General features: G+C 39.4%; 2 protein-coding genes and 1 pseudogene across 3 annotated transcripts in view; 2 read left to right on the top strand and 1 right to left on the bottom strand.

Annotated features, from left to right (window-relative positions):
• Window positions 1-27505, top strand: part of CFAP70 (cilia and flagella associated protein 70) — a 91179-nt gene that overhangs the window by 58439 nt on the left and 5235 nt on the right. For both annotated transcript variants that reach the window (XM_067025398.1, XM_067025399.1), the window contains 6 exons: window positions 13409-13567; window positions 14126-14247; window positions 15714-15866; window positions 16608-16769; window positions 17441-17530; window positions 22176-22277. In XM_067025398.1, coding sequence (XP_066881499.1) covers window positions 13409-13567; window positions 14126-14247; window positions 15714-15866; window positions 16608-16769; window positions 17441-17530; window positions 22176-22277 — 788 coding nt within the window. The remainder of the gene's footprint in view (window positions 1-13408; window positions 13568-14125; window positions 14248-15713; window positions 15867-16607; window positions 16770-17440; window positions 17531-22175; window positions 22278-27505) is intronic.
• Window positions 4676-6604, bottom strand: LOC131750998 (RNA-binding protein 47-like). Its single transcript, XM_059054211.2, is given in 3 exon segments — window positions 4676-5259; window positions 5262-5591; window positions 5594-6604. Coding segments are annotated over 3 exon segments (1743 nt in total). The 5' UTR covers window positions 6423-6604.
• On the top strand, window positions 24754-25399 carry LOC131751018 (ADP-sugar pyrophosphatase pseudogene; annotated as a pseudogene).

Genomic DNA, 27505 nt, shown 5'->3' on the forward strand with positions numbered 1-27505 from the left:
TCAAGATAATGAACATATCCAAAATCCCCAAAACTTCCCTTGTGCCCATTTGTAATCTCTTTCTCTTGCTCCTTTTTCCAGATAACCACCAATCAACTTTCTATCACTATAGATGATTTGCATATTCTAGAATTTTAGAATTAAGCAGAATCACACAGTATATACTCTTTTTTTGTCTGACTTCTTCCACTAAGCCTAATGATTTTGAGTTTCAAATATGTTGTTGCCCATATCAGTAGTTCATCATTTTTTATTTCTAAATAGTATCCTGATGTACAGAGATACCATGGTATGTTTATTTAGTCACCTGTTGATATATATTTGGGTTGTTTCTAGTTTGGGACTATTAAAATAAAGCTGCTATGGATATTTGTGTACAAGTCTTTGTATAGACACATACTTTCATTATCTTGGGTAAATACTTAGAAGTTGAATAGCTGGGACCCTGGATTATCTAACAGTATGTTTTTTATTTTCTAAATATTTGGGGATTTTTCCAGATGTCTTTGTTTTTTATTTCTAATTTAATTTCATTGTGATTAGAAAATGTGCTTTGCATGACTTGAATCCTTTTAAATTTATTTGGACTTGTTTTATGGTCTAGTGTTTGATCTGTCTTGATTCCATATACACTTGAAAAGAGTGTGTATTCTGCTATCATTGAGTGGAGTGCTCTATAAGTAGGTTTAATTAGTTGACTGTGTTGTTCAACTCTCCAACTGCTTTGTAGTTTTGTGCCTTTGAAGTTTTGTTTAAATAGTTCTTGCCTCAAGTCACATTTTCTTCAATTAACTTTATAATATTAGTTTTACATTTAGATCTTTTTTAAAATTTATTTTCATTATTTTATTTATTTATTTTTGGCAGCCTTGGGTCCTCGTTGCTGCACGCGGGCTTTCTCTAGTAGCGGTGAGCGGGGGCTACTCTTCATTGCGGCGTGCGGGCTTCTCATTGTGGTGGCTTCTCTTGTTGCGGAGCACGGGCTGTAGGTGTGTGGGCTTCAGTAGTTGTGGCACGTGGCCTCAGTAGTTGTGGCTCACGGGCTCTAGAGCGCAGGCTCAGTAGTTGTGGCGCACAGGCTTAGTTGCTCCGCGGCATGTGGGATATTCCCAGACCAGGGCTCAAACCCGTGTTCCCTGCATTGCCAGGTGGGTTCTTAACCACTACACCACCAGGGAAGTCCCTACTTAGATCTTTAATCTATCAGGATTCCATCTTTGACTGTGATGCAAGGTAGGCATCAAATTTTATTTTTCTCCACATATAGATCTGATTTTCTCAAAATCATCTATTAAACCGTCATCTTTTATCCTTTGATTTAAGGTATATATGTCTCTGAGCTCTCTGTTCTGTCTCATTTGTCTGATCTTAAAACAATATCACACTCTTTTTATTGCTGTGGTGTTATAGTATGCCTTCATATCTGGCATATGAGGTTCTCCCATTTACTTGCCTTTTTTATACCTGACTTACCTATTCATGAATGTTTATTCATCTGTATGGATTTTATAGTGAGTTTATCAAGTACATTAAAAACCCAGTTGGATATTTGATTTGGACTATTGAATTTATAGATAAATTTAGGGATAATTAACATCTACATATTATTAAACCATTCCATCCAAGTGTGTGGAGGATCTCTCCATTTACTCAGGTAATCTTCTGGGTTCTTTATTAAAGTTATAACATTTTTTTCCAGTGAGGCCCTGTTCAAGTAATTCATAGATATTTTATAGATTCCATTGCTATCATAATAGTATCTTACTTTAATTATGTTTTCTAGTTGGTTATTGCTAGTATTTTTTAGTGTATGCTGTTGATTTTCTACATTTTAGGTTTTAGTGTATACTATTGTTTTTTAGATTGAACTTGTATATGACAATCTTGTTTGACTCTTATTGATTCAAGTAGATTATTAATTCTATTATTATTATTTTTTGCTTTAAAGAAAGATTTATTTACTATATACATCCTAAGAATGTATTGTAAATGAAGCAAGATCTAAATAAACTTAAAAACTTTTCAAATACAACACAACTAAAGATAACAACTAAACTGCTAGCATGTTTGAAAACAGAGAACTCAAAAGTTTGTTTTTTTTAAACATTTACATAGTTTGTTCTTAACCCTAAAAAAAGTTCACATTTCAAGTTACAAACTTACTTCAGTAGTGTACATATGTGAAATGTTTTTCAAACAACAGGAACAGACAGACCATAGGTAGGTAGGAGGCTCACTGATACCTAACGGGCTATGTCAGCAACGTTTATTTTTAAGGTAGTTTGGTAGTTGCCATGTTAAGACACCACTTTTTTCCTTTTTCTTTTCTGCAAATAATTTACAGGCACATGTAAAATACAGTAAGACCCCTGGGTTAGTCTCATCCAGTGAACCTCTGTGATAATTAATCCTTCACTGGAAGGAAAGTAGGAGAGTACTTCTTTCATACAAAGTCAAAGGATGGGGATCTAATCCAAACTGCATTTTGCTGGATTACTCATTACAACAAATTTGAGTTCGGATGCAGTTTGCTGGGTACAGAATCAGGAACATTGCACAATTACTTTATGTCATTTAAGTGCGATGGAAAGGAAAGTTAGGCATGTTTAAAGGCCTTCGCAGGCACTCAGTAATTTTATAGAATAGTTAAATAAATATTGTTTATATATAAAAAATTCAACCCACCCTAAGATGAGGGAAAAGAGGGCGTTTGGGAATCTCTTAATTTAAAATGTAAAACAAAACTAATACGTTTGCTAAATAAGGGCACTATCCTGTTACTAATCCACAATAAGAATGCAGCCATCAGCAAAATTCAATGAGTAGAAGGTTTGATGGAATCTCCAATATGACATAAAAACACAACTGTGGCAGTGCCATCTATTGCACACCTCACTTCCTTGGTAGAACCTTTAAAAAAAAAAAATCCAAGTTGGTGTATTTTATAACATCGATGACAATCTTAACATTTTACTGTATTTTACATTCACTCTGCTAAACAAAGGCCTTTAAACCGGCACAAAACACTGCAACAATACATTTACTTCCCACTAAAACAAAACTGTTCAATAACATTGAAATAAAATGGTTTCATTTTGCATTCAAATAGGTACCATGAACTTCTACAACATAAAACAGCTAAAAACAAGCATTAGGAGATATTTACAAACTATCTTTTACTCCTGCAGGTCTCTCCTCCTCCTCCTGGCTGTGCACGCCCCAATTCAGTTCACCTGCCACGTGCATGGCAACAGAGGGAGGCCCTGTTCAATAAACATAATATTTCCAGCACCGTGACAACAACAGACATTTCGCATGAAACATGATAAGGCAACTAGAAGCATATCTGCCGACAAGAGTCTTTCAGGGTCTTGTCTATTAATTCTCTGTCTCTACAAACTTAGACTTCAAAACAAATATAAATAAAGCATTAGGAAAAGAATGAAAGTTGTATATTGGACAATTAAATAGCTATGCAAAGATGTCTTATGCAAACTATTAAAATCTTGTGCTTACACATACTCTGCTATTGAAAATACCTCCCAACCAAACCAAACGCCCCCCAAAAACCAAAAACCCATAACAAAAAACCCCAACAAAAAGAAGTATAAAAGTCATCAATGTTTTCTCTGTCAGAGTAATTCATTTGTCCTAGACTTGCCAAACACAAAGTTGGGAGTGGGAACAGGGGGAGAGGGTGACTAGTGGGTGGGGAGAGAACCTATCTAAGAGCAAAGGCACTTGGAGAAGGAGTAAGGACCCAGGATGATGGTGGCAGGTGAGAGAACTTTCCAGTGTTTGGACTCAGAAGTGTGACAAGTCTTTCAATGTTGTCTTAAGGAGAGGTCAAGTGTTAAAAAAACAGAACCATCATGGATAACACAGAGTAACACCCATCAACTTTTAATTCCAGCAGAAATAGAGGTTTCACTCATTTTAAAATTGCACTTTCCAGTATAACTTTTAAAATAATGTTTTATATAGTTTTTTTTTTTTTTTTTTTTTTGCGGTATGCGGGCCTCTCACTGTTGTGGCCTCTCCCGTTGCGGAGCACAGGCTCCGGACGCACAGGCCTAGCGGCCACGGCTCACGGGCTTAGTTGCTCTGCGGCATGTGGGATCTTCCCGGACCAGGGCACGAACCCGTGTCTCCTGCATCGGCAGGCGGATTCTCAACCACTGCGCCACCAGGGAAGCCCTTATGTAGTATTTTTAAAGCACTATTGTTTGTATTTTTAAATATTGAATATATTTTTCAAAATAGTTCCCTAGCTGCTCAAGTGTGCTTTTTAATATATAGTTGATATATTTACTATTGAAGGTACTACAAAATAGAAATCTCTGGAGTGCAGAAGTTAAGAAAATAACCTTCATACTGAAAATATATCGTTAAAAATACAAAATCGAAAACCTCTGTACAAATGTACTACAGCGTACAAATTTTTAAGAGATGGTGTTTAAGGCACAAACCATTGCAAGCCTCTTAGAAGTGTACAAACACAGGTCTGCTAAATTGAAAACAGTCTTAAAAGATTAGTGAAAACTTCATGTATGTGAAATATTCCAGTATGGTATCTGATAACATTCTTCACATTCGGGTTTCGTGTGTGCTAACCCAACACGTTCTTTCTTCATAAATAGTAAAGTGTTCCTTCAGTGGTCGTGGTGGGTGGATCTCAGTAGGTCTGGTAGACGTCATGGATAGGCACCTGGATAGCAGCGGCGGGGAAGGCCTGAGGTATGTAGCCTGCGTACCCGCTGTAGGCGGCGGCTGCCGCGTTCTTCTGCAGCGTGGCGATCGTAGCTGTGGTCGGAGCAGCAAATGGCACATAACTGGCCTCGTAAATCCTGGCAGCAGGAATTCTCTGAACGTTCGGAGCCACCGTGTACACTGGAGTTATTGGGCGGCCCTGGAAAGGTGGTGGCGTGGACATGGCAGGGATGACGGCGGCAGCCGCGGCAGCGGTGGCGCTGGCTGGGTCTGACTGCACAGCGATGGGGCTGATCATGGGCTCCATTGTGTGGATTTTACCATCTTCAATCATTTTAGGAGCCAGAGCTGCCTGAAACATGGAATACTGGGCCCCGATGGCACGGATGGCCACTGTACCAGGTTTAATGGCAACTGGATTGACGGCAGAGATTTCCAAATTTGGTACAAGTTCATATCCTTTTTCTTGTTGTTTTCCTTTTCCTTCATGATATTGGCTATATATACCACGGCCAGCAGAATATCCCTCAAGGTAGGAACCCCTGGGCCAGCTGTACCTTGACCCCGGCCTCTTATGCTGCCTGCTTTCACGAAGTAGTCCCTGTTGGGCCCAATGAGCGCGTTGTAGGGGTAGCCATAGTAGGCCAGTGTGTAGGGGTCGCAGGAGTACACGTAGCTGGGCTGCTGCACCATTGCCACCTCGGCTGCGCTGCCGCCCTTGGCCGCCTTCTGGTAGCAGGAGTACTGCTCCTTGTCCACGGGCTTGGCCAGCGTCACCTCGAGGCACGAGCCCTCCAGCTTGGTGCCGTTGAGGTTGTTCATGGTGTGCACGGCGTCCTCGCGGCTGGCAGAGTGCACGAAGGCATAGTCGCGGATTTTCTGACGCGCTCCACGCAGCCCGGGTTGAACTGGCCGAAGCTCTTCTTGATGGTGTTCTCGGTGGTCTCGATCATGAGGTTCCGCACGTAGAGGATCTTCACGGTCTCCATCACGTCCTCGTCCATGTCGATCTCGGGCTCAGCCCAGTCCACGGCGATCTGGTGGCCCCAAAGCTGGATGCGGCCGGGCATGAGCTTGCGGCACGCCATGGCGGCGGCACGGTGGCTCTCGTACTCGATGAAGGCGAAGCCGCGGTTCTTCATCTTGTTGGCCATGCTGGTGTAGACGATCACGTCGAGCACGCCCTCCGTGACCTTGGCAATCTCCTCCAGGATCTCCTCGTGCTTCTTCATCTTGGGGATGCCGCCGATGAAGAGGCGGCAGTTGTCCACGCTGCAGCACACGCCGAGCAGGCGGCCAGGGTGGATCTCGTAGTTGTTGAACTCACGCACGGCGCACTTGGCCTCGTGCTTGTGGCAGTACATGACGAAGGCGTAGCCGCGGTTCTTGCCGTCGAAGTCCATCATGAGGCGCAGCTTGTAGATGCGGCCCACCGCCTCGAACACGGGTACCAGCTCGTCCTCGTACACGTCGCACGGGATCTTGCCCACGAAGACTTCGCAGCCGCGCTGCGGGTGTGGACCTTCCCAGCTGGGTGGCGGGCCGACATACTTGCGCTGCCCGTTCTCCTGCACCATGCTGTAGCCCGTGCGCTCCATCAGCGCCAGAAGCTCCGCCTCGTTGGGCGCGCCTGCCACACCCTCGAGCACCTTGGTGGAGGACCCAGCGGCCGGCTCGCTGCTCATGGCTGCGGTGGAATCCTCTGCGGTCATAATGTCAAAGGCATCCACGGCCCCGGCGGAAACCAAAAACCACCAATTTGATTTGTCTGGTCATTTACATGATGTTGAATAAGAATATACAAGGAGATTCAGGCAGCTTCCTCGGGATTTCTCGTTTCAATTTGTGGAGTGCCCTTTGAGGCAAATCCAAACCTCCTCACTGAGCCCAGGAGTGGCTGATCTCTGCTAGGTGACCTAATGCAAGGTGTCCTGATGTCTCTCTTACCCGAACTCAAACCAGATTTTTACTCCCAGCACCAGCAACTTCCCGTAAATCTGCATTGAAATTTTATCCTGCTCGCTGAGCCTTCGCTGGCTGAAGGCCAGTGCAACATTCCTGTTGTTTTAGGAGGGCAGATACCTTTGCTGAGGCAGAGCACCGCTTGGATGACCACAGGGAGGAACATCTCTCGGACCAAGCCCTGACCTTTGCCCGGGCCTTCAGTACAGGGCCTGGGGCCTGGGCGCTGCTCGTTCACAAGTGGCTCATGTTAATGCGCTCTGACCTAAAGTTGCAGCTGGTTTCTAGAAAGGGAACAAAAAACACTGCATTTAAAAACAGCAGCCAAGCCCTCCCTTCACCTTGCCTGATCTCTGGGTAGTTAGTTCTAACTCCCACCCCATCCCCATCGCAAAGAAATCCGCAATCTGTGCCCCACCCCTTCGCATTACCTGTTTATTTTTTCCAGAATATGATTGTCTTATCATCTGCCAATAATGACAGTGTTACGTTTTCCTCCCAATCCTCATACTACTCATGTTTTTTTTATTATCTACAATAATATGTTGTATATTAGTTGTGGTGTTCAGCGTTGTCTTCTTTCCTGTCTTAAGGGGAATTAGTTTAAAGTTTGTCTATTAAATATAAAATACGCTGTAAGCTTTTTCTGAAAAACCTTTACAGAATTAAGGAGGATCTCGTCTATTCTTAATTTCCAAAGAGTTTTTTTCATTAATAGGTGTTGATCTTTATCAAATTCTTTTTCTGCATCAGTTGAAAAAAATAAAATTATTTTCTCCTTTTATCTAGTAATATAGTGAACAACATTGATAGATTTCTTTTATATTGAACAATCCTTGCAATAACTGGAAATCCTACTTGATCATAATGTATTAGTTTTTAATATACCTTTGGATTTGAATAGCTAATGCTTTATTTTGGATCTTAGCATCTATGTTCATAAATGAAATAGCCTGTAATTTTCTTTTGTCGTCTATTTTTATAATCAAGATTATTAGGCATCTTTCCTTTGCTCTTCTGTATCAACTTATATATGATACAATTGATTTTGACTTAAACATTTGGCAGAACTCAACCATAAAACAACTGGGACCTGGGGTTTTTGGCAAGGGAGGTATTGACTATTATTTCATTTTCTTAATCTTTAAGAATTTGCATTCTATATTTCTTATTGTGTTATTCATGGTATTTTATACTTTTTAGAGTTCAACAGTTTTATCTAGGTTTAAAAATTTTATTAGAATATGATTTTTCATATTAATCTTTTATTTTTTTAAAAATACACTTTATTTTTTAGAGCAGTTTTAGGTTCACAACAAGATTAAAAGTATAGGGCTTCCCTGGTGGCGCAGTGGTTGAGAGTCCGCCTGCCGATGCAGGGGACACGGGTTCGTGGCCTGGTCTGGGAAGATACCACATGCCGTGGAGTGGCTGGGCCCGTGAGCCATGGCTGCTGAGCCTGCGCGTCCAGAGCCTGTGCTCCGCAATGGGAGAGGCCACAACAGTGAGAGGCCCGCGTACCGCAAAAAAAAAAAAAAAAAAAGTAAAGTATAGATATTTCACATATGCTTCTTGCTTCCGTACATGCATAGTCTTTCTTCCCCATTATCACCATGCCTGGTGACATATGATATGCAGTATCTTAAAAGCTTATGTGCCATCTGTATATCTTCTTTGGTGAGATGTATGTTAAGGTCTTTGGCCATTTTTTAATCAAGTCATTTATATTCTTATTGTTAGTTTTAAGAGTTCTTTGTATATTTTGATTAAGTCTTTTATCAGATGTGTCTTTTGCAAACATTTTCGCCCAGTCCTATGGCTTGTCTTCTCATTCTCTTCACATTGTCCTTTACAGAGTCTGAGTTTTTAGTTTCAATGAAGTCCAGCTTGTCAATTCCTTCTTTCATGGGTCATGCCTTTGGTGTTCTATCTAAAAAGCCATACTCAATGTCATCTAGGTTTTCTCTTATGTTATCTTCTAGGAGTTTATAGTTTTTGCATTTTACACTTAGTTCTGTGATCCATTTTGAGTTAATTTTTGTGATGTTATGATGTCTGTGTCTAAATTCAATTTTTTGCATGTAGATGTCCAGTTGTTCCACTGCTATTTGCTGAAAAGTCTATCTTTGCTCAATTGTATTACCTTTGTTTTTTTGTCAAAGATTAGTTTATATTTATGTGGGTCTATTTCTGGGCTCCCTATTCTGTTCCACCAACCTGTTTGTCTATTCTTTTGGCAATACCATGCTGTCTTGATTATTGCAGCTGTATAATGAGTCTTGAAGTCAGGTAGGGTCAGTTCTCCAACTTTGTTCTCCTTAAATATTATGTTCTGTTCTGTGTCCATATAAACTTTAGAATCAGTTTTTTGGTATCCACAGAATAACTTTCTGGGACTTTAATTGGGATTGCATTGAATCCATAGATCAAATTGGGAAGAACTGACATCCCGATGATAGTGAATCTTCCTATCCATTAACATGAACTATCTCTCCATTTATTTAGTTCTTTTTTGATTTAGTTCACCATAGATTGTAGTTTTCCTTATACAGAACCTGTATATATTTTGTCAGATTTATACCTAAGTTTTTCATTTTTTGGATGCCAATATAGATAGTATTGTGCTTAAATTTCAAATTGCACTTATTTGTTGCTGGTATATAGATTAACTTTCATATATTAACCTTGTATCCTGCAGTTTTGCTATAATTGCTTATTAGTTCCAGGAGTATTTTTGGTCACTTCTTTTGGACTTTCTACATAGACAATCATATCTTTTTAAAAAAAATTTATTTATTTATCTATGGCTGTGTTGGGTATTCGTTTCTGTGCAAGGGCTTTCTCTAGTTGTGGCAGGTGGGGGCCACTCTTTATCGCAGTGCGCAGGCCTCTCACTATCGTGGCCTCTCTTGTTGCAGAGCACAGGCTCCAGACGCCCAGGCTCAGTAGTTGTGGCTCATGGGCCTAGTTGCTTCACAGCATGTGGGATCTTCCCAGACCAGGGCTCGAACCCGTGTCCCCTGCATTAGCAGGCAGATTCTCAACCACTGCGCCACCAGGGAAGCCCTTTTTTTTTTTTTTAGTTAGCCTGGCTAACGGCTTATTGATTTTATTATCTTTTCAAAGAGCCAACTTTTGGTTCCATTAATCTTCTCTATTAATTTTCAATTTAAATTTTAATGATTTCTGCTTATATATTTATTATATCTTTTCTTCTAACTTTGTATTTAAGGAAAAATTCTCAAAAAAATTAGCAAACCAAATCCAACAACACGTAAAAAAAAGATCATACATTATGACCAAGTGGGATTTATCCCAGTTCACAAGGACGGTTCAACATATGCAAATCAATCAGTGTGATACACCACATCAACAAAAGAAAAGACAAAAACTACATGATCATCTCAATAGATGCAGAAAAAGCATTTGACAAAATTCAACATCCATTCATGATACAAACTCTTACCAAAGTGGGTATACAGGGAACATATCTCAACATAATAAAAGCTATTTATGACAAACCCACAGCTAATATAATACTCAGCGGTGAAAAGCTAAAAGCCTTCCCACTAAAATCTGGAACAAGACAAGGATGCCCACTCTTACCCCTTCTATTCAACATGGTATTGGAAGTCCTAGCCACAGCAATCGGACAAGAAGAAGAAATAAAAGGTATCCAGACTGGAAGGGAAGAGGTATAATTGTCATTATATGCACATGACATGATACTATATGGAGAAAACCCTAAAGATTTCACACAAAAACTTCTAGAACTGATAAATTCAGCAAGGTAGCAGGATACAAGATTGACATACAGAAATCTGTTGCATTTCTTTACACTAACAATGCAGTATCAGAAAGGGAAAGTCAAAACAAAACAAAACAAAAAACAATCCTTTTAAAATCGTATCCAAAAAACACACAAAAAAAATACACAGGAATAAACCTGACCAAGGAGGTGAGAGACTTATCCGCTGAGAACTACTAAAAACTGATAAAGGCAACTGAAGATGATTCAAAGAAGTGGAAAGATTGCTTATCTCCACTTTTTTTTAGTTCTTTTACTGAGGTTATGTCTTGTTCTTTCATTGGTAACATATTCATCTGTCTCTTCATTTTGCCCAATTCTCTGTTTATTTCTGTGTGGTAGGCAGGTAAGTTGGTTACATTTCCCAATCTTGAAGAAGTGGCCTTATGTAGGAGATGTCCAATGGGGCCCAGCAGGGCACTCATTTCTGGTCACCAGAGCTATATGCTCTAGAGGTATCCTGTATGTAGGCTGCATGCACTCTTCTTTTGTGGCAAGGTGAACTAATGTGGGCATGCTGGTAGGTGGGGCTGGGCCCTGGCCCAGTTGTCTGTGAGGCAGTGCCTCATGTGGTAGCTGAGGGCTCACTGGAGGGCACATCCTGTGTGGTTGGCTGTGCAGCCCTGGGGGGACTTGGGGCTGGTGCTGGCCCACTGGTGGGCTAGGCTGTATCCCCGTGCAGCTGTTTGTGAGCTCCAGGAGGGCTCATGGCTTGTGCCAACCTACTGGTTGGTGGGGTCAGTCCCCGGTGGTAATAAGCTAGAGGGAGGATTCTAAAATGGCACTTGCCAGTACCAGTGTTATCATGGTAGAATGATCCCCAAATAGCTGTCAACAGTGTCTCCATCCCCAGAGGGAGTATCAATTGTCTCCTGCCATCCAATAGGCTCTCCAAGATCAGCAAGTGGGTCTGACCTAGGCTTTCAAACTACTGCCTCTGCACTGGGACTGGGAGCATGAGAGATTTTGTGCACTCCTTTTAAAATTGGAGTCTCTATTTCCTGTAGTCCTTCAGCTCTCCTGATCCTAAGCCCCAGTGGTTTTCAGAGCCAGATATTCTGGGGGCTTGTCTTCCTGGTTCAGGATATCCCTAGTTTGAGGAGCCTGATATAGGACTATGACCCCTCACTCCTTGGGGAGGACCTCTATGATTGTGATGTTCCTCTCATATGTTGGTCACCAACCTGAGGGTGTGGGTCCTGACTATACAATGTCCCTGTCCCTCCTACCATCTCACTGTGGTTCCTTTTTTAAGTCTTCAGTGTGGAAAATATTTTCTTCTCGTCTCCATGTCATTTTCATAGATAGTTGTTCTGTAAGTGTTTGTAATTCTGGTGTGTCCATGGGAGGCAGTGAGTTCAGGGTCTTCCTACTCTGCTATTTTGGCTACCTCTCCAGTTGCTTTTTTTTTCATTAAGATCATCACTTCTCAATGATCAGTCTGCATATTTAACCATTCTCTTTTCTTGAAATACATGTTGGATTAACTCCATCTCCAATAGTTTGGGTTTCCTTTGGTTGCTTCACTTTCTTGTCACACCCATTAGATGTAATCATTTCCCAGTAATACTGTCTTACTTTCTAAGAGCTCACCTACCCTCAGTTTCTATTTTCACTTCTGATAACTGTCAGATTTCTATCTTTAACCTTGACATCCCTCCAGAATCCAGCAGTTGGATTTTTCCACTAGTTAACTCATCTCCTCATATCTCAAACTGACTCTATACATCATTATATTAGGCACCCAAGCTCATGATCTCAAAGTCATGCCTGCTTCTTCTTGCTTGCTTGCTTGAGCTTCCCCCAATCCCAATATCAAGGTGATTTCCCAGACCAGTTGGTTTTCTTTCAAAATGCTCCCTACATCTTCCTTTTGTATTTCCACTACTCTCCATTACCAATATCCAGAATGTTATAACAGCCTTATTAGAGACTTCTTTGTCTCCATCAACATTTTTTTTCCTTGATGCATAGTACTGCTAGAGTAATCTTCATAAAATCCCACTTTCATTCTCTGATTTTTCTGCTCAAAACTCTTCATTGTAAACCTCTTCTTTTTCCTACAGAAGAAAACTCCTAGCATTCAAATATCAATACAGTCTAGCCCCCAACCTACATTTCCTTGATTTTTACTATGCAATTCTCAGTACCCATAAAAATAATTAGCTTGCTACTTCCATGCTTTAGCCCCTACCTCTCTACCTATCCAACTTCTACCTATTTTTCAAAGCCATATCTTTTTCTGTAGCTGAGAGTGACCTCTTCTGATTCACAACCAACTGGCACTGATCATTTCCTAACCGCTGTTGCTTTTTATTTTTATTCCTAAAACATTTGTTTATGTGAGAGGCAGCTTGGAATGTTTAAGAGCTTCAGCAAATTTTTTAACTTTTCTGTGGTTCACTTTGTTTAATGGAGCATAATAAGTATATCTCATAGTGTGAAAAATAAATAAGATTGTACATTACAATCCTTAATATAATATGTAGCATATAGTCATGTTCATATATAACTACTTATGACGATGATGATGATGGTGATTTTTGAACAGTGAAATAAAATAGAATTCCTGTCCTTAAAGGGTTTTAATATTATCTTAAAATATGTTAATCTTCTCCTCTGGATTCTTGAGATTCTAGGCTTAGCATATAGCTTTTGTAATAGGTATTTGTTTGACACTGTCATGACTTGGGCTGGCAGAAGGGTTCGACTAGGGGGTCATAGTGGCAGGAGCTGTGCTGTCTGTTTAGCTTGCACTCTTTATATTATTCAGAAGTAAAAAATCTACAAAACAAGTTTTTCCATGCAATATTTAGGGATTATGTTTCCTGTGCTTTGGAAATTAATTGTATTTATCTCCTGTAATAACCTTTTAATATACAATGTAGGAAAGTAGTTTTTTTTCTCATTAAAATTTAATCTTTTTAGGACCAGGAGCTCCATTATCCATTCTAGATGAATTTCTTGATGAATCCTCTAACCTGCAGTCTGAGTCACATGAACCCATTTTGTCTGTACAGTCTCAGGATCCAACTACCAGCCAAAGACCATCCAACACATTTATCAAGGAGATACCATCAAAAAAAGGTAATTAGAATAAAGATTTCAACTTGGAAGAAGGGCATAAACAAATTAGACAATGCTGGAAACTTTTTTGATGACCAAAATGGCAATCTTAACTTGTTTGAAGTTGATTAGTTTATCTGTAATATTGTCTAAATTCCTTCATGTGAGGCTAGACTCTGAAATCCAATCTCAGTAATGCAACTATTTCTATAGTGAGGATTTACATTTAGCTCAGAGAAGTAGCCAACTATAGACCTATGATTTTCTGGCAATGAATTTTCAGTTTTACAGTATCTAAAGATTCAGAGTATCTACAAAACTATTTCACATTCAGGAAGATCTGAATACTTCTTTTAAAAAAGCTTTTATTTCATTCAACTTGCATTTGGAACCACCAGTAGAATAACCTTGAGAACCTTTGACATCTCCTCTTTGGGGGCCATTGCTATAGAATAATCTACTGCTTTCAAGATTATAATTTCTCTCATATATTAGAGTAGAATACTCTCCCTGCCATGTGTCTGAGCTTCTGAATTTTTCCTTTATATCTAATTGTCTATTATTTTAATATATTTTCAGAAGCATCAAAATGTCAAGAGTCATCGACTTGTCTGCATCCCACCCTTTATAGTGTTTCCCAAACTCCTACCACCATCTTCATGGAGACCATACGCTTCTTGATGAAGGTCAATGCTGTGCAGGTCAGAATATTTGAAAAAGGGCAAGTAGAGGGAAAGATTTTAATGAACTACTTATTCTATCATAGTGATGTCTTCGCAAGCTTAAATGTGTATGATGCAGAAATCAAACATTCTTTGAGAGCACACTATAGACACAATGGAATAAACATTCAGACATGAACTACTCTCTGCAGAGAGCATCAGGAGACCTCACTGCAAGTCTGCTCCCTATAGAATACCAGCAAAGCAAAATCAGACTCTGAGTCATATGTAGCCTGATGTTACTTTATTGTGGGAACTCATGTTATGTGAGCGTTGGGGGTTCACAGGAGCCAAAGCACACCCTTCTTCCCTTCCAGGTTCTGAACCAATAGGAAACAGATACACAGTGCTATATGGGGGGATAAAAATACTAATTTTTTATTGTTGTAACTGGGCTGGATATGTGACTGGTCCCAGATTTGATTTACCCATGCAGTCACAGGTGGAACAGCTGGAGAATTGCAGTCTCCTCCCAGAGAAGAAGAGCATCCTGTAAGGTCTACCTACCACATAGGAAATGAGAAACATATCCATGAAGCGAGCAGTAAGAGAGAGAGCAAGATCCAGGAGGCAAGAGATTTGGCCCTCAACCTATAGAGTGCATCCCCCACTTGAGGGTGGGCAACTCAAGATAGGGCAAGAATTATGAACTAGGTGGGAGTGGGCCACATTGAACAGGAGGCTTTAATATACTAACCTTTCACAATAGAGAAACAGGCTCTCTGTCTCCCTAATTAAATAAATCACTTTTCCCCCATGTCCAAGAGTCAGAACGCAGGTAGAGGGAACAGCTGCAGGGCCTCCCCCGCAGTATTTTCCTAAGAAGGTATCATTATTAGTGGAAGTTTCTATATTATAGGCTGAGATGAGAACAGAGGGATAAGAAGGGTTTCCCCTCTTCTTAGCAAGTACATATGACTTTGTCAAATTTGCAGGCCTTATATCATATTAAAAACAAAGTATAGCCAAAAGTATAAAACTGGTGAACATAACAAATGCTTGAGAGTGTGTCAGAAACAGACATTTATGTTTCTAAGATCCTGAGTCTAGAATTTTAGAAAGGGAGGTTTTGCCTCACTCTAAGTTTCCATATAAATACAAATGCCTGAAAATGTAACCTCGTATGAAAATGGGGTGGTTGATGAAATGCCTTTGTCTGCTACACAATAGGCTAAAACTCATCTAGTATGACCAGCAAGACCAGAATTATACAGTACTGTAGATAATTCACTTGGAAATGTTACTACATGAATAGCTGGTAATGGAACCATGATATGCTGAATGTTTATAATTCACTTCTAACCTTTTGAAATTGATAATCATTTCATTCTATAATATGTTTCTTATTATTTATTATCAGAGACATAATCTTCAACTGTGAGAACTATGGAATTGATACCATGCAGTCATTTACATGTTTCTTATAATCTGAGTTTTCCTTGCAGTATGTACACAGAGTGCTTGCACATGAGCTATTATGCCCTCATGGAGGCCCCAGCTGTGAGTATTACTTGGTGTTGGCCCAGACACACCTACTCAAGAAGGATTTTGCTAAAGCAGAGGAATACCTTCAACAAGCAGCCCAGATGGACTACCTGGTAATAACTTTTGCTAGAGCGTCTTTAGTTTGGAGAAGGGACAAGTAGGCCTTCTTAAAGATGGTGATACCATATCACAGGTAGATTTCTGGTTACCAGAGGTGGGGGTCATCAGCTGTTGGTAAACTCATTTATCTAATTTCCTTCCATTTGTTTTTCTTAATCAATCATGACTTTTACAAAGGACAGAGAAAGGATAAGGACAGCTCTTTAGCAGACACTTTTTCTATTTCAAGTTTCCTGAACTTCTACTTTCTCATTGTGAACATCATCACGGTTATACATGAATATTTTTCTTAATATTTTCCCTAAAGACAAAATGGCTTTGAAGAATGCAAGAAAAAAAATGAGAGGGCAGGGCTTCCCTGGTGGCGCAGTGGTTGAGAGTCTGCCTGCCGATGCAGGGGACGCGAGTTCGTGTCCTGGACCAGGAGGATCCCACATGCCGCGGAGCGGCTGGGCCCGTGAGCCATGGCCGCTGAGCCTGCGCGTCTGGAGCCTGTGCTCCGCAACGGGAGAGGCCACAACAGTGAGAGGCCCGCGTATGGCAAAAAAAATAAAAATAAAAAAATAAAAGAGAGGGCAGTCCTAGAACAGTATCTCCCAGTGCAACTGAATGGCCCTCTTTCTAATTTGCAAAAGAACATGGACTTCATCTAAATTTAAATGTCAAACAAAGATCATTAATGTACTTTTAAATACCACCTCATCCCATGTACTACTTGTTCTTCACTTTCTTAGAACCCTAACGTCTGGGGCATGAAGGGCCATCTATATTTTCTGAGTGGAAATCATGCTGAGGCCAAGGCATGCTATGAGCGAACCATTAGTTTTGTAGTGGATGCTTCTGAGATGCACTTCATCTTCCTGAGACTGGGGCAGATATATCTGGAAGAGAAAGAGGTGAGGAATAGAGATGGGGAGTAACTATGTAAATCAGGTCATTGTCTGGGACCTGATTACAGTTCAAGCATTAACATCCATCTTTGTGGAGTAAGAATAGTAATATGATGATAACACTTTTACATCCAAAGGTAAAGTGACTTGCCCAACATCAGATAACCAGTAATTAATAGAAGCAGGATTCAAACCCAGGCAGTCTAATACTAGAGTCTGTGGTTTTAACAATTACGATACTAAAAAAGTTGTTAAGAACTCAGTAAATGTTATTTTAGCTATTATTTTAGCTTTCTTTTATTAAAAGTAGTAGAAGCATTCTTAGCTTGACTTAACTAACAGAAAGGTACCACTCTGGTTGGGGATGTTGATAATGGGAGAGGCTATGAATGTGTGGGGACAGTGTGTAAATGGAAAATCTCTGTTCTTTCCTCTCAGTTTTGCTGTGAACATAAAACTTCTCTTAAAAAAGGTTGTCTTAAAATATATATATATTTTAAAAATATATATAAAATATATTTTAAAAACATATATATATAAACATATATATACATAATCCAAGGACTCATCTAACTTAGATTGGTGTGGAGTACAATTACAGAAGCCCCATGGTTATCCTAGCAATGCAGTATTTGAAGCTTCCAGGTCAATAGCTTAGTGGTGCTTTCTTTCTGCAGTACGAAAAGGCAAAGAAAACCTACCTGCAAGTCTGTAAGAGATCGCCTTCATGCCTTACCTGGCTAGGACTGGGAATCGCCTGTTATCAGGTAAGAGGATCAGGTCTTGAGACTAGCCTGTGCATACAGCTGACCTTGACTCCTTGGCCTTCCAGGCATCCTGGGAGTTTGGATGATGGTAGGAAGGCAATCAGGGCAGTCTTCTCAAATGAAAAGTTGCTCTTCAAAGCTGTTCAGTAAACTGAAGGTCCATCTGAACTACAAAAATAAAACGTTCTTTAAAAATCCCACAAAAACTGAAGCATGAAGCTATATAATAAAAAATTTCATATTATTTGGTACATAAGCTTGTAATTTTATGATGTTATCTGGAAGAGAAGTGATATGGGATATAAAGAATCTACTCAATTAAAGAAACTAATTGATACTTATTAGGCTCTGTGTCCCTTCTATATTCAGGAGGAGTTGCTACAGCTTCTGGTAGATCTTTTGTTCCACTACCTCTAAAAACTCTTTAGTCACCCTTCCCTCCTTTCCTCTAATCTTTTTTTTTTTAATTTTTATTTTTTGCGGTACGTGGGCCTCTCACTGTTGTGGTCTCTCCCGTTGCGTGAAGCACAGGCACCGGACACACAGGCCCAGTGGCCACGGCTCACGGGCCCAGCCACTCCGCAGCATGTGGGATCTTCCCAGACTGGAGCACAAACCCGTTTCCCCTGCATCGGCAGGCGGACTCTCAACCACTGCGCCACCAGGGAAGCCCTCCTCTAATCTTTGAAAGAGGCATGCATTCTTCTGTTCTTGTCTAACTTCTTTATGTGTATTCTTGATTCTGTCCCTCTTCTTTTCTCCTAATCCCTCACTTTCTTAATATTTTCTTTCTCTTTGATTTACATTTTTAAGCTTTCCTTCCCAATCAGCTCTTTCCCTGTACTTTTCCCCTTCTTATTAAACAATAACAACAGTAACAACCTCCCTGGTTGTTACCCTTAACCAAAAGAATTGTTTACATTCCTTGTCTCCTATTTCTCATTGCTGTTTTTTGAACCATAAAGGTAAAATATGATAGTTATAGAAATTTGGATGATACAAAACATGAAGAAAATATAAAAGTATCCATAATCCCCACCACTCAGTGATAACCACTATTAACATTTGAATGCATTTTCCTCCAGTCTTTTTTCGCACGTATATGAAAGTCATTTTTTTTAAGTTCTTTCTTTCTTTATTATTTTTGGTTGCATTGGGTCTTCCGTTGCTGCATGCGGGCTTTCTCCAGTTGTGGCGAGCAGGGGCTACTCTTCATTGCAGTGCGTGGGCTTCTCATTGCAGTGACTTCTCTTATTGTGGAGCATGGGCTCTAGGTGCGTGGGCTTCAGTACTTGTGGGACTCGGGCTCTGTAGTTGTGGCTTATGGGGTCTAGAATGCAGGCTCAGTAGTTGTGGTGCACGGGCTTAGTTGCTTTGCGGCATGTGGGATCTTCCCGGACCAGGGCTTAAACCCGCGACCCCTGCATTGGCAGGTGGATTCCCAACTACTGCATCACCAGGGAAGCCCTGAAAGTAATTTTAATGTGTAAAATTGTAAATAATATATTTACTGCTTTGGAATGTTTTTTTCTACTTAACAGTCATTGGTACCTTCTCATATAATCAAATAGTCTAAAACATAAATTTTGATAACTGCATGATTTTGCCTGGTTTGGATGCATAAGTAAGGTTATCATGTAATTTATCATACAAACCAGGACACTTCTGAGAATGAAAAGGGTGATATTAATAATTACACTGGGACACAGGGAGTGTCCCAGGCCAACCAGGACATGTGATCACTTATATAGAAGCCATATGCCCCCACTCCACCTTCCCAGAAAGGATGTAAAACATCCATAGCTCTTAGAAACCTAACAGCACTTTCAAAAGAACAAGAAACCAACTGTACAAACTAGTCAGCATAAATCATGCTTCTATTTGTTTTAAGTAGCATAAAAAATACTTTCATTGATATAGAAGCTCAAAAAAACTTAGGTTAAGTCCTACTGCTAAGGTATCCAATTAATCTCTGTCACTCAGTCAATGTTTTAGTCATGCTATACCTTTGTGTGGCTATACCATATCTATTTGACCAACCACTTATTATTGGACATGTCATTTGTTTCTACATCTATATATTATAAATAAAGCAGAAATAAACATTCTTAAGACATAAATCTCTGTGCTTAATTCTGTTATTTCCTTAGGATACATTCATAAAGAATGTAGAAAAATTTTAAAATACAGTATCAACTCACTTTCTAGAAAGGCTGTAAACTAATTTATATTTTGCCAGGTGTGAGAGTCCATTTTACTGTTAAGTCATCAACAATGGGCATTATCATTTTCCAATTTGATATATATCCTAATTTACATATTCATCACTAATGAAGTTGAAATCATGTGAATTATCTGTTCATTTCCCAGGTACCATTTACCCTTCAATTCCTTGCAGTTAGGTGTATACCCCTTAACACTTTGCTGAAACTTCTCTGATTGGGGCCCCCTATAACATCCTAATTGCCAAATACAATAGACCCTCCAATGAAGTCTCTGTGGCACTTAACCCTGCTGACTGCCTCCTTCTTGAAACCCTCTCTTCCCTTGACTTCCACAATATTGCATTCACATCCTTCCAGTTCCATGCCTTCCTCTCTGGTGTCCTTCTCAGCCTCTTTTGCTGGCTCCTAGTCTTTTACCCATCATAATTGTTGGGTCCTCCTAGGTTCTATAGCCAGCTCTTCTCCTATCACCTTACTTCTCCCTAAGAAATATCATCTACCTCAGTGGTCTTAACTACTGATTGTGCCCCAATGAATCCCAAAGCTTCAGTTCATAACACTTTTCATGTTCTGACCCTTATATCAAACAATGTAATAGTTCCATCTGATGGTCCCCCAGACATCTCAAAATGTACATATCCAAAATATAACCTAACTTATCTCAGAAGGATTCTCACATTCCTTAAGCCTGTACCTTCTCCTGTATTCCCTGTCTTAGTAAATGGGACTATAATGAATCCAGTCAACCAAGCCAGAAACTTAAAAACTATCCTAGTCTACTTCTGTTACTTTTAATTAGGCATCAAATATCCTATTGATTTTGTCTCCTAAATGTCTGTTGAGTCTACTGTCTCCTCTCCATCCGTGTTTTTACTGCTCTAATTCAAGCCTCATCCCTTCTTTACCTGCTAGGGTGTTCTCCTGTCCTCCCTCAATTCATCTCCTGCATTGTTATCAAAGTGGTCTTTAAAATATGCAAATACCAGGTTACTTCCCTATTTAAACTCCTCAGTGACTACCCCTTATTTCAGAATAATTTTCAGATTTTTTTAAAATGATCTGGTCTCTTCCTAACTCCTTGGTCTTATCACTTCCTTTGTTTTCTCTCTTTTCTCTCTTCTCTCTCTCTCACTTTCTCTCTGTCTCTCCCTTCTTCAGCCACACAAGCATATTAAGAGTTTCCTGAGCATGCCATGCTCTCTGAAGCCTCTGTGCCTCTGTATATGAAGTTCCTCTTACCTGGAATGCCTTGAAGTATAGCTAACAAACTCCTATTTAGCCTTCAGGATTGACTTCAGCAGTGTTTCTTCTCTGAAGCCAACCCTTAATCTCAGGGTAAAATTGTTCCTCTTTTCCTTTGTCCCTCCAGTGATTTTATATATATATGCTTTTATTATAGAAATGCTTATTTTCTATCAGAACTCTTTATGTGTTTGAGTTTTCATTTTGTCTTAATTTTTTATGTATCTGTTGGTGAATTCTTTGGGCAAAAGTTGTATTTTTTCTTCTTATTCCAAGTATCTAGCATACTGCCTGACACAGAGTAAAATAAATCCTTAGCAAATATAGGTTGATTAAATAATGAATCAATATCTCTGAGACATTTAAAGTGTGGACCAAGGTATGAGCATTGCCAAAAGGCCATTCTTCATATTGTCTTGGGCCTAGAAACCAGTTATTTTATTTTCTAAAACATGAAAAATGAAGAACGATTTTACTGGGGAGAGAGAGGTATCTTATCCTTTCCTTAGGTGGCCTTTTGGAAGATTTTACAAAACAAACTCACAGTATTAGGGAGCAGCAATGATATCCATGTGCCCAGAGCTCAGGGAACACCCTAGAATCTCTGAATGTTGTATTGATTGCTCAAGATTGTGCTGTCAATAACTAATATCACAGGAAAGAGAAGCTTTCTGAACAATTGTATTTTGATGGGCTAATAGGACTTTAACTTAAGAAAGGGATGTACAATGTAAAACTACAAATGTATCTGACAGCCCACTGTGTATGGGGAAATCACTGAATGAGGCACACATGATAGTGAATATTTCTGGTTTTTCAACCCTGGCACCTGAAGCTCTATGGTTCATGGATGTTCTGATGGGCCTGCTATAGAGAGAAGGAAGAAGAGAGGGGTGTAACTCGAGAGCCCAGCAGGCAGGGCTCTAGATTCCTGTACCTGACTTTTTAATCAGAGCAGTTCTACTTTTAACTCATTCATATATTGGAACACCACCACATATGATTTTGTTTGAAGAAAGAGTTCTGTTGCTAAAAATTTTTTAAGTTGAAAATTATTAGTATGGGTCACATATATCAGTGTTATTTGGATATAGCATTTTCAGCTAAACAGATTCCAGCTGGCTTAAGTGAAAACTACTTTGACTTAACAAATCACATTATCTTCTTTTTCTATCAAGCTGGATGAGCTCACAGAGGCTGAGGATGCTCTCTCTGAAGCCAATGCACTGAACAACTACAGTGCTGAAGTATGGGCATATCTGGCTCTGGTCTGCCTGAAAGTGAGTGATTATTATCCTTACACAATGCCCTTGTAGAGCAGAGAGGTGAGGGACCAAGTAAAGAAAGAGATAGCGGGAAGGCCATCAATGCATGATAGTTGAGGTTTGATGAGCTTCAGATGTGGTCATTATACTGATGATGAAGGAGAGTTCATGTCTGGGAAGCCTCTACTTAGGATGTGCTTGAAAATCATATACTTAGGTGTGTTTGTCTGGAAAGGAGATTCTAAAAATGGGAATGAGGCCCTTGGGTTTGGTGGTCTCAGGTGAGTGGTAATGGGGTGGATTGGGGTTGACCATCAGTGGGAGTTTCAGATGGGGTGGGCTCCCTGTGGCACTTTTGAACTGCTCAGAAGGCCCCAGCCCAGGCCACACATACTAAGCCCAGCCCAGTGTGTGCCCTGACTCAAGATGAAGGAGCATGTACAGATCAGATCTTGGTCTGGGGTTGCAGTTAGGAGATGTGCAAGGGCTGTGCAGTGGGATGGCAGATTAGACTGGGGGAAGGTGAGAGATTCTCCTTGTGCCCTCCTCAGCACCACTCTGCCTGCCTTCACTCTCATGTTTAGGACCTCAAGTCTGGGATTGTATAGTCATTCTATTTATGCTCTGGAGCTACAAAAATGTCATATATGGTCTAGAAAAGCTATATAAGAATCTAATGATAAAGAGAAAGGCAAAGTAGACTATAAGGGTGTAGCCATAAATGAATTACCAACAATAGGAACAACAGAAATCTCTGATAGACTGAAGTTATTTTCCCAAAAGATCCCATCATTTAAAAAATGCACCTGATGCTATGAAGCATCTTCTTTGTAATTGTCTCTAACATTTTTCTTTGAGACCAGAATTCAGACAGATGGTTTAGCTATTCAGACACATAGTTGATATTTACCTGATACTAATCAGGAAAGACATGGTATTTATATTTTAAATGTATTTAGTTATATTTAATGACCTGAGTTGCTTTTTCATTAAAGTTGTTTTCCTTTTAAAAAAATTTAAAATGGGAGTGATATTGTATCAGAATGTAACAAGGTCAAAGACCAGCAAAGGAGATACTCTACTAGTGTTTCTGAATCATTCCATCCTGTTGAACTGCTGGCTGAGGGTGCTTATCCTTGAAATAGATGGGAAATTGTGTGTGGGGGGGTAATTGTGGGAATTTGTGATAGCTGCTTTACCTATAGAAAATAACCCTCCCATAATTAAAATAACTTGCTTCAATAACTTGCACATTAGCCTAAGATTCAAATTGGGAATAAAGAGAGTGGCCCTCAGTTTTCCATTGGCCAATACAACACAGAACTGACAGGGAATATTGTGATTATAAGAGAAACTAACAGAATAAAAATTACTGGACTTTCTCTTTGGAGTAAATATCAATATGAGAAATACCTGAGTTCTTACCCCAGCTGTGCCACAACTAGCTGTGGGATACTGGGGAAGTTACTTAAACTTGCTGGGCCTCAGTTTCTTCATCTTTAAACTAAAAGGGTCAAAATGGAAGATTTTAATACACTTCTCTCAGAAACTGCTAGATCAAATAGGGAAACAATTAAGGATGTGTAAGAGTTGAATAAAACAACAAGGTTGAGCTCAAACACCAATTATATAGCCCTGTACTTAATCATAGAATACATATTCTTTTGAAGCACAAGTGAATTATTCATAAAGGTTGACCATATGCTAGACCACAAAGAGAGCTTCAATGAATACATATAGATCACACTTCAGTAAAATTATAAATCAACAACTAAAAGATAGGCCAAAAGACTCACATACATTTGTAAACTTAAAAAGATGTTTCTAATTAATTCATTGATCAAAGAGAAAATCATATACAATTTCTTTTGGTAGGTAGAGTTCTAAAGATGACCCCCCCCCAAGATTATTTCCTCAAACACTAATATACCACAAAACAAGCCCCAACAAATTTAAGAGGATAGAAATTATATCAAACATTTTTTCCAACCACAATGGTATGAAACTAGAAATCAACTATAGAAAGAATGGGAAAAAGAACAAAACATGTGTAGACTAAACAACATGCTACTAAAAAAGCAAAGGGTCAATGATGAAATCAAAGAGGAATTCAGAAAATACCTCGAGATAAATGAAAATGGAAACACAACTTTCCAAAATCTATGGGACAAAGCAAAAGCAGTTCTAAGAGGGAATTTCATAGCGATATAGGCCTTCCTCAAGAAACAAGAAAAGTCTCAAATAAACAACCAAACCTACCACCTAAAAGAATTAGAAAGAGAAGAACAAACAAAGCCCAAAGTCAGTGGAAGGAAGGAATTAATAAAGATTAGAGAGAGCAGTAGCACCACATCTCCTCAGACTACGGCCTCTGACCCATGCTTTCACCTCCTGCCCCCCACCTCCCAAAGGAGTACCCATCCCTTCGTCCCATGCCTGGGAGTAGCGTGAACTTCTTGCCTCGGGACTATAAAGACTAACTAGTTTGAAAATGGGAAAACTAGAACCAGCAGATTCTTCTCAAAACACCAGTCTATTATTTCAGAAGAGTTAATTTCAGAAGGAAAATGGGTCAAGCTTGGTAAAACAACTTACAGGGATCTTACTGGTAAAACAAGAACTTGGGAAACTGTGAAGTGGACAACTAGGAAAGGACAGTCTTCTGACGGTGTGGCTGGTTATCCCAGTGCTTCAAAGAACCCTTAGTTATGAATGTATCATTCTGGTAAAGCAGTTCTGACCACCACTGGGAGGCTACTGCTTAGAATTCCCAGTGGGTCTCATTGATGACAATGAAAGCCTAGAAGCAGCTGCTCTTCGGGAGCTAGAGGAAGAAACTGGCTATGAAGATGTTGCTGAATGTTCTCCAGCTGTATGTATGGATCCAGGTTAGTCAAATTGTACCACACACATCATGACAGTAACTATCAATGGAGATGACGCTGAAAACCTAAGGCTGGAGCCAAAGCCAGGAGATGGAGAATTTGTGGAAGTTATTTCCTTACCAAAGAATGACCTGCTGAAGAGACTTGATGCTCTGGTAGCTGATGACAGTGGACGCTAGGGTCTATTCCTATGCTCTGGCACTGAAACGTGCAAAGATGAAGCCATTTGAAGTGCCGTTCCTGAAGTTTTAAGGCCAAAGGACAGTGGCCATGTTTTTGTAAAAAGAACCACCAGACCTCCTTCACTAAGACTTTGTATTCAGCTTAGTTTTCATGTAGATTTGAAATTAGCTTTTTCATAAAATAAAAGCAACACCGAATGCAAAAAAAGATCAGAGATGAAATAAATAAAATAGAGATAAAAAAATAATAGAAAAGATCAATGAAACCTAGAGTTGGTTTTTTGAAAAGATAAACAAAATTGATAACCCTTTAGCCAGGCTCACCAAGAAGAAAAGAGAGAGGACCCAAATAAAATAAGAATGAACAAGGAGAAATAACAACTAATACCACAGAGATTAAAAAAATCATAAGAGAATACTATGGACAGTTATATGCCAACAAATTGGACAAACTAGAAGAAATAGACAAATTTCTAGAAACATACAACCTGCCAAGACTGAGTCCAGATGGATAAACAATTTGAACAGACTGATCACTAGAATTGAAATTGAATTTGTAATTTAAAAAACTCCCAGGGCTTCCCTGGTGGCGCAGTGGTTGAGAATCCGCCTGCCAATGCAGGGGACACAGGTTCGTGCCCCGGTCCGGGAAGATCCCACATGCTGCAGAATGGCTGGGCCCGTGAGCCATGGCCACTGAGCCTGCGCATCCGGAGCCTGTGCTCCGCAACGGGAGAGGCCACAACAGTGAGAGGACCGCATACCACCAAAAATAAATAAATAAATAAAATAAAAAACTCCCAGCAATGAATTGGGAGATTGGGATTGACATATACACACTAATATGTATAAAATAGATAATTAATAAAAACCTGCTGTATAAAAAATAAAATAAAATTCAAAAATTAAAAAAAAAATTCCCAGAAAACAAAAGTCCAGGACCAGACAGCTTCACAAGGGAATTCTACCAAATAAATAAAGAACTAATACCTATCCTTCTCAAACTATTCCAAAAAATTGAAGAGATCAGAACACTCCCAAATTCATTCTGAGGCCACCATTTACCCTGAGACCAAAACCAGATAAAGACATTACAAAAAAAGAAATTACAGGCCAGTATCTTTGATGAATATAGATGCAAATGTCATCAACAAAATATTAGCAAACCAAATCCACCAATGTATAAAAAGGATCATACACCACCATCAAGTTGGATTTATTCCAAGGTCACAAGGATGGTTCAACTTTTGCAAATCAATCAATGTAATATGCCAAATTAACAAAAGGAAGGTTAAAAATCCCATGATAATCTCAATAGTTGCAGAAAAAGCATTTGACAAAAGTAAACATCCATTCATGATAAAAAACTCTCATCAAAGTGGGTATAGAGGGACTATATCTCAACATAATAAAGGCTATTTATGACAAACCCACAGCCAACATCATACTCATTGGTGAAAAGCTAAAAGTGTTCCTGCTAAATTCAGGAATAAGGCAAGGATTCCCACTCTTGCCACTTCTTTTTTTTTTTTTAATTGAAGTATAGTTGATTTACAGTGTTGTGTTGTTTTCTGGTGTACAGCAAAATGATTCTTTTTCATAATCTTTTCCATTGTAGTTTATTACAAAATATTGAATGTGTTATATTGTGTTATACAGGAGGACCTTGTTGTTTACTTTATATAGTAGTGTGTATCTGCTAATCCCTCACACACACGTTTCCTTTTGGTAACCATAAGTTTGTTTTCTATGTCAGTGAGTCTGTTTTCTGTTTTGTAAATAAGTTCATGTCTATAATTTTTTAGATTCCACATATAAGCGATATCATATGATATTTGTCTTTCTCTGTCTGATTTACTTCACTTAGTATGATAACCTCGGGGTTCATCCATGTTGCTGCAAATGGCATCATTTCTTTTTTATGGCTGAGTAATATTCCATTGGAGATAGATAGATAGATAGATAGATATCACATCTTCTTTATCCATTCATCTGTTGATGGACATTTAGGTTGCTTCTGTGTCTTGGCTACTATAAATAGTACTGCTTATGAACATTGGGGTGCATTTTTCTTTTCAAATTAGAGTTTTCTCCAAATATATGCCCAGAAGTGGGATTGCTGGGTCATATGGTAACAAGGTATGCTGAAACTACTGATGACTGTTTAAGGAGGAAG

The sequence above is a fragment of the Kogia breviceps genome, chromosome 2 (genome assembly GCF_026419965.1).
Source record: "Kogia breviceps isolate mKogBre1 chromosome 2, mKogBre1 haplotype 1, whole genome shotgun sequence".
Taxonomy (NCBI): Eukaryota; Metazoa; Chordata; class Mammalia; order Artiodactyla; family Physeteridae; genus Kogia; species Kogia breviceps.